At 36.5% G+C, this 7,371-nt stretch overlaps 1 protein-coding gene across 1 annotated transcript; it reads right to left on the bottom strand.

Annotated features, from left to right (window-relative positions):
• Positions 1-2,084: 2,084 nt before the first annotated feature.
• On the bottom strand, positions 2,085-4,716 carry LOC107153544 (prostate and testis expressed protein 2-like). Its single transcript, XM_015499093.2, has 4 exons — positions 4,665-4,716; positions 4,491-4,514; positions 3,896-4,024; positions 2,085-3,555 (listed from the first exon to the last, which is right to left on the bottom strand). Exons 1-4 carry the CDS (start codon positions 4,714-4,716, stop codon positions 3,419-3,421), a joined length of 342 nt encoding a protein of 113 aa, XP_015354579.1. The 3' UTR covers positions 2,085-3,418.
• Positions 4,717-7,371: the final 2,655 nt, after the last annotated feature.

The raw sequence follows: 7,371 nt of genomic DNA on the forward strand, positions 1-7,371 counted from the left end.
CTCCCTTATTACCCTCTTAAGGAAATTGGAATCAGCAATCAACCATCTTTTTATTTCTCATACTGTTACTTTATGTTCTCTCACTCTCACTCTCCTCTTTTTCTTAATTAGCCTGGCTAGAGGTTTATCATTTTTAAAAATCTTTCCAAAGAACAAGCTTTTGACTTGTTTTGTTTGATCTTCTCAGTTTTTCTGTTCTTGATCCAGTTCATTGATTTCTTCTCTAAGTTTGGCTTATGTTTTATTCTGCCTGTTTTAGGCTTACAATGCTCATTTTCTTATTTCCCAAAGTGGGTGCATGAGAATTTCAACTTTTCTACATCCTCCCTAACAGTTGTTATTTTCTGTTTTATTGTTTTATTTTTGACAATAGCCATCCTAATGGATATGAAATGATAGCTCATTGCAGTTTTTTGTTTTCTTGGTTGGTGTTTGTTTGTTTGTTTGTTTTTAACTAAGGAGCCCAGTTTTGCTTTCTTGTCCTAGGTAGATATCTTCCAGTACCATACCTTGAGAGAAGAAATCTTTGTCTCTGATTACGGTGTAAAGTACTTGCTCTTCTACCTTAACTGTGTTAACTATGTTTTTTTCATAAAAACCTTTGATTTAGTTGAAGACATCTTCTGTTCTTTCTAGTTTATTGAGTGTTTTGTTGTGAAAAAATAATATCCTTTTCCAGATGCTTTTTCTGCATGTGCTGATAAAGAGTTTGTAACCACAACTCCTCTTGTAACAGTATCTTTGTTATACGTGAGACATGAGTAATGATTTTATTATATATCAAGCCTGGAAAATTACCAACAATATCCTAACTGCAAAAAAAGATAAGCATGTCTTCCACCTTGACAGGTCAGATTTGTTATTACAAAATTATGCTATTTAAATTACTGTGCCTTCTACTTAGTTTTTAGCCTATTTTCAAATTACTTTATATTCCTATTTAAAAATCAAAAAAGAAAAATGAACCAAAATGTGAATTATTCAAAACAAGACTGTTACAGGAGATCTTTGGTAAATTTTTAAAAATATTTTTAGCTCTCTCTCTTGAGATTCCCTGTCTGTTCACTCATTTCCTTTAAGTCCTTGAAAATATTCATAAGATTTTTTTAATCTAGTCTGCTAATTCCAACATCTGTATTTTTGTAAGGTCTTTTTTCCTGATTTCATTTCTAAACAAATAAATAAGCATATTCTAGAAAAGAGCATCCACCCCATTTTTAGGACTAGATAATATATCTAAAAGCCAGAATTCTCTACTGTTAAAATTTTGGTGAATAAAAAGTGTGGTTGATTGAGAGAAATGTGATAATGGGTAGGTAGATAGTAGAAATTTCACTGAATATATTTTAACATGAGTTTGTGTTGATAAATTTGCATTAATGTTATCATCTCTTGTGGAGGCATGGTATTTCAATATATTTCGATATATGAATGTTATCACATTTGATTCAAACAATCTTGGTTGTTCCACTTTTATACTTTTATTACTGACAATTCTCTGAAGCTTGTTTCTTCACTTCTATTTATTTATTTATTTATTTATTTATTTATTTATTTATTTATTTATTTATTTTTCTTGCCTCATTCAAGTTGCCCATTAAGGCAACTCCTGTTTAGCAGAATGCAAGTCTCCAGAGAAGTAAATAACTATGAGTTACCATAAGCCAACACTTAATGGAGTTGGGTATACTAATCAAGAGAAAGACACTAAAGAGTAGACACTAAAATCAAATCAAAACCATCCACTACGTTGATTCAGAATTGTTGCTTTGTTTTGTTTTGTTCTATTTGCAGTACTGAGAATTGAACCCAGTGATGCTTAACCACTGAGGTACATTCCAAACACTTCTAGTTTTTATTTTGAGAAAGGGTCTCATAAGTTACTGAGGCTGGCCAAGAACTTGCAATCTTCCTGCATCTGTCTTCCAGGTTACTGGAAGTTACTGGGATTATAGGCATGTGCTCCATGCCCAGCTGATTCAGAAGTAGTTTTAAAGTTTGAAACACAAAGTGAAATAATGTGTTTCCCCTCTTCCTCTCCCTTTCCCTTTTCTCCCCCCTCTCCCTCTCTCTGGCTCCCTACACATTCTCTCTCCTCCCCTACCTCTTCTACCCCACTAGACTGACCTCTCCCATCCCCATGATTCAAAGGGTAAGAGGGCCCACATACATCAGGAGCCCATGCCTTAAACTCAAAATATTATGTTACATTGGCTTTTGCAATCTGCTTGCCTATTTTGAAAAAGTTGTCTTCTGTCTTTTTTTATTCTGACCCTGTAAAATTCAAATTGAGAATTCTTTAGAAAAGATGCATTCTCCAGCACAGATCAAAACAAAGGGTAAACATCACTTCTCAAGTAGAGAGGCAGTTCACTTAAGAACTTCATGTGGCATAATAGAGAAAAGATTCATGGGAATCCAGGATCAAGGACTACAGTGGGCCTCCTAAAGAGAGAAATGCTAGGGTTATTTTGTATCCAAAGCTGTTCCATCTTGCCCACAGCTGTGCTTCTGCCCACATAAGTGTTGCTTGGTTTCTATTTGCTTTGCTCAATGTTTGCCTGCTTCTCTTCCTTCCATTATCTTTCTGCTATCTAACATCTTCAGCTTAGCTTACTCATGACTTCATCTTAAACAGGGTGCTTTGTTACCCAAACACTTTTCCATGCTATCTCTCTGCATTCTATCATCTTTACCTACTGTTGAAGGCCATTTGTATGTTTTCCTTATTCCCATAAGAAGAAACTGAGTAGTCATCTTTGAACAAGGCCTCCATTCCCAGTCCAATCACCTAACTCAATAATGTCCCCAGGGTTACCTGGCCAGCAAAGGCCATGATAATCCAAGCCAATTCCACTCACATCAAATTATCTCTCAAATCTCAGTTTCCATAGACTGATGTCCCCCTAAAATTTTCCTTGATGCCTTATCCCTATGTCTGTCCACTTTTTTGTTTGCTTGTTTTTTGGCCTGAAATCATCCCAAAAGCTCTATCAGAGTAAGATTTGACTCATGTTGCCAGCGAACCTTGGGAAGCTGGGGTTAGCTCTCCTGTACCTGCAGAACCCATGGTCAAAATGACTGTGTCAGGAAGTTGTGAGGCTAATTCAAAGAGAGTTCCAACCCAGAGGAGTGGGTGTAGATGAGGATAGAGTATGATCTCAGAATTCTCAGGACAGTCTTGGAATAATTTTGGTTCATGAATTTGCATTTTCAAATAGGAGATAATAAATAAACAAGTCTGAACCTATTCACAGCAGCAGCAGCATGAAAAAAGTAAAACTCCCTGCCTGCAGTGGTACAGCTGGCTTTCTCACTCCCTATTGACCAGGAGAGGAGAACAAAATACAAGCTTTGGGGAAGAGGTAAAATAGGTAGTGAGTTAAAGAAAGATCTCAAGTCCAGGAATGATGTAGAACTAGAGTCCCTCAGGGAGGTTGCAATAGTTACTGTGTTGGCAACAGATAAGCTCTGTCCTCTTATTAAAATTCATGAAGTTGATGTCCTCACAGAAGGTCATACAGGACAATCTTGAATAATGATACATACTCTTCCCTGAGGAGGTGAAAGAGGGGAAATACAACTGAAAATACAATTGAAATGACCCCTTTTTATCTAGATCCTCTCTAACCTTCTCCAGGCCCAAATGAGTTACAAGACTAGGTCTGCTAATTACTGACTTAGAGAATGGATTCTATTCCCTAACTGGTCAGGGATATCAGCCCCCCCCCCCTTCACCCAATTTTGTCTTAGGAAAAAGTTCTTCATTTCCATCCCTCTACATGAGCACCCATCCTTATCCACCCCAGTCACCTACTCATTGTGACAGCCAAAGAGCACCACTGCTTCTAAGAGAAGAGTTAGTCATTTCCCTGCCCCTTTATACCCACATTACCATTTTTCATGAGTACATAAAAGTTCTCGGTAGCACAGAATTGCCTATGCTTCAGGTTGCAGGACTTCATGCTTCCATAGCAGAATCCAAGATGATATGTTTTACATTTATAGCATACTGTTGCAGTATCTGCCAGATACAGAAAGAGGTGCTTAGATGACCCAGTCTGGAGAAGTTTCTCTGGGCTTGAGATCTTCTTTGCAGAGACTTGCCATTGCCTAGGGCTTCCTAACTTTACTGGGTTAGGACTCCTTTGATAATCTTATGAGACATAACCTTTACAGACACAAACCAAATGTTTTATAACATTTCAGGAGGTGGGGGTTCCAGAAAAATTTATCCAAGGACCTCAAGTAATAAACTCTTTATCTAGACTGATGATTTTATTCAGTGATGGGTAAAAGGAAGAAAAGAAGGGTATTTAAGCCTCCTTTACTCCAAGAAATGGACAAAATATGATTGGGAGAAGATAAAACTCCAAAGATTCTATAGCAAGAATGGATTTTTGCCCTCTCTGAAGATGGAAGGGAGGTTTATACCTAAACGTGTCACAAATGACCTGTCTGCCGGGATTTTAAACCAGATGTGGACTTACCTTTTACAGAGTTTTGAAACTCAGCTGTAAAGAGAAGGAAAAAAAGAATCTCTCGTCATAATATCACAGACATTTATCAAAGCCCCACGAGCCAATTTTGGAGACTTCCCCTTCCCCAGAGTCTGTCCCTCTCTTAACCAACCACAAGCTACCATGTTAATCTTCAAGACTTACCCCAATAGGGGCAGAACAGGAAGGCTGTGCCCAGAAGAAACAGAAGAAACATTCTGGAACTTCTGTCATGTGCAGCTTCCTGTGGAAGGTGCTGATTGTTCTCTCCTTTGATCTGTTCTTGGGCTGTTCATCTTAATGATAAAATCATAAAATTTCAGGGCCACATGGTACTTTCATGTTCCCAAAACCAAGCCACTAAATATGGTTCCCTCATAGTAGTTCAAAGGATTTTCACTCTGATTTTGCACAAATCCTCCCATTAAAATAAAACTGTGTTCTTCCTGAGTCTCAAACAATCTTCCTGATGGCTCCTACTTCAGAGTTGTAGGTCTTAATAAGGGAGGTGTTCTTTAGAGCTTCCTATGCCCCATCCTTGTAAGGTATTTGATAGCAAATCTCATCCATTCTCCTCACCTGGGTTCATTTTTTTCCATCTCCATTGCCATTATTATAATCTAATCCATTACTATTTCTTGCCTGGAACAAGAAATAGTCATATTTTTTTCTCCTTGCTTTCTATTCTTGCCCTCTTACAATTGTTTCTCCACAAAGCACCCAGAGAACCCTTTATATATCATAGATGCCACACCCCTTCTCAAAGTCCTCCAATAGTTTCTCTTCATATTTATAAGAAAATTCAAAGCTCTAATAGCAAAAAAAAAAAAAAAAAATCCTTCCCCAATCTGAGCAATGGTCACCTCTTTAATGTCTTTTCCTACCTTATTCCCCTTGCTCACTCAGATCCCTGCTCAAATGTCACCCTCTCAAATAGAGCAGCATTTCCTCTATTCTCTACTTTTTTCCCTATTTTGTTTTTACAGCAATTCTCACAACCTCACTTCGTGTGTCTAACTGTTCATTTATTGACACCTCTACTAGAACAAAGCAAGTGCTTTGCTTTATTTACATGGCACACCCAGCAGCTAGATGCTTGGAACACACAAAATAGCCAATAAAGATTTGTAAGGTTGGGCTGAGGCTGGGGCTCAGTGGTAGAGCAGTTGCCTCGCATGTGTGAAGCACTGGGTTTGATTCTCAGCACCACATACAAATAAATGAATAAAATAAAGGTCTGTCAACAATTAAAAAAATATTTTTTAAAAATATTTGTAAGGTAAATTAATCATAGTCTTCCCACATCCACTCCTGATTTGGATAATGTACATTAAAATTAAACTCAGATACTATTTTTACTTAAGTCTCAATAATCTAAATTTGATAATACCACAGTGTTGGCAAGATTGAAATAAAACAAGCACTGTCATAAATTGTTGGTGAGGGTATAAGTTAATACATCAGTAAGCAGGAAAATGAGACAACAGTTCTCAAAATTACAAAGATAGGGTGATCTCAACCCAGTTGTTATATGGACTTGAGACTTGCACATTTGGCAGTTTCTAGTATTTTTAAGGTAAATAATAGATAAATGACTAATTCCTTAGGAGTCTTTCATATTTACAATTAAAATGTAAGACTACAAAGTTTTTACTCAATTTTATATTACAACTTTAATCTCCTTTGTTTTATACTGATTTTCAAGGACATAGAATCAGAATAAAATAAAATTAGAATGATATGTATCTACATGTCATATAACAATTATAACAAACAATTTTAGGTATATAAATTACCATATAGCATATATAGAATAATATAAAATTAAAAAAAAATAGAATAGCTGAAAATAGCTTGATCCCACATTAAACACCTCAGTCTCAGCATAACAATATTAAGATCATCACCAATTATGGTTCTAAAATAGTTTCAAATTTTTGTTTATGCTCATCAGTGTATCATTTTTATGACTATTATTCTACCCCATCCAATCATATAGCTATTGAACACTTTGCCTTTTCATCTTTATTGAGTCTCTGTTGTTCTAAGTTTATATTTAAAATTCATCAACAGCCCAAAAGTTGAGATCTCTGTAGTATTTTGATCAGAAACAGTTTCCCCCTAATAGATTCTTTAGGAAGGGCCCATGGGAATAAAATTTTCAAATGTAGTATGCCAAAACACTTTTTGTTCTTTACACTTGAACCTGAATTCTGCCAAATACAAAATCCTTGGTTTGTATTTTCTTTCTTTATGTATCATAAATACATTTCTCCACTTATAAGGGTCTAATGATTAACCAAATTCCTATCTGTCACAAGCTGTTTGAGCTCTTGGATTAAAAGTTCAAAGGACTTTTTGCTTTGAAGTTGAGTAACTTTATAGTACGTCTTGGTTTACTTCATTCTAAGTAAAAACAAAAATGTCCTCAGGTAGACAACGTGCTCTTTCAATGTGAAGTTTCAATTCTTTTAAAATAATAATAATAGAAAGTTTCTTGTTATAATTTCTAATTAGTATTTGCTCTGGGGTATTTTTTTCCTTGCTTTTTTCCCAGGAAGATCGTTATTTGTGTATTGCACTTTTTTAGTAAAAAGTCATTTTTTGGAGATCCAACATGGTGGCGGGCGCAGAGAGAGATCAAGTCTCTGACCTCTTCAGCTGCGCGGGCATAGGGAGTCGTAAACCGTCTAAATGCTGTTTGCTCAGGATCACTAGGCAATGCTGAGCTGACGTGGATCTGGGGCGAACAGTCTGGGCCTCTCAGAACACACACCGAGCCCAGATCAGCTGAATTCAAGCTCCCGTTCGCCTGCTTCTTGCAGACAAACTGCTGTGACTCAACACTAAACGATCCCGCTGAAACAACTTG

Source organism: Marmota marmota, unplaced genomic scaffold (assembly GCF_001458135.2).
Source record: "Marmota marmota marmota unplaced genomic scaffold, marMar, whole genome shotgun sequence".
Lineage (NCBI taxonomy): Eukaryota > Metazoa > Chordata > Mammalia > Rodentia > Sciuridae > Marmota > Marmota marmota.

Bases quoted from the DNA above. Each gene is read 5' to 3' on its own strand.
- LOC107153544 (XM_015499093.2), bottom strand. From the start codon at position 4,716: ATGTTTCTTCTGTTTCTTCTGGGCACAGCCTTCCTGTTCTGCCCCTAT. The intron at 4,515-4,664 runs GTAAGTCTTGAA...TTCTCTTTACAG, and splicing joins CCTGTTCTGCCCCTATTGGG to CTGAGTTTCAAAACTCTGTA. The intron at 4,025-4,490 runs GTAAGTCCACAT...TGTATCTGGCAG, and splicing joins GTTTCAAAACTCTGTAAAAG to ATACTGCAACAGTATGCTAT.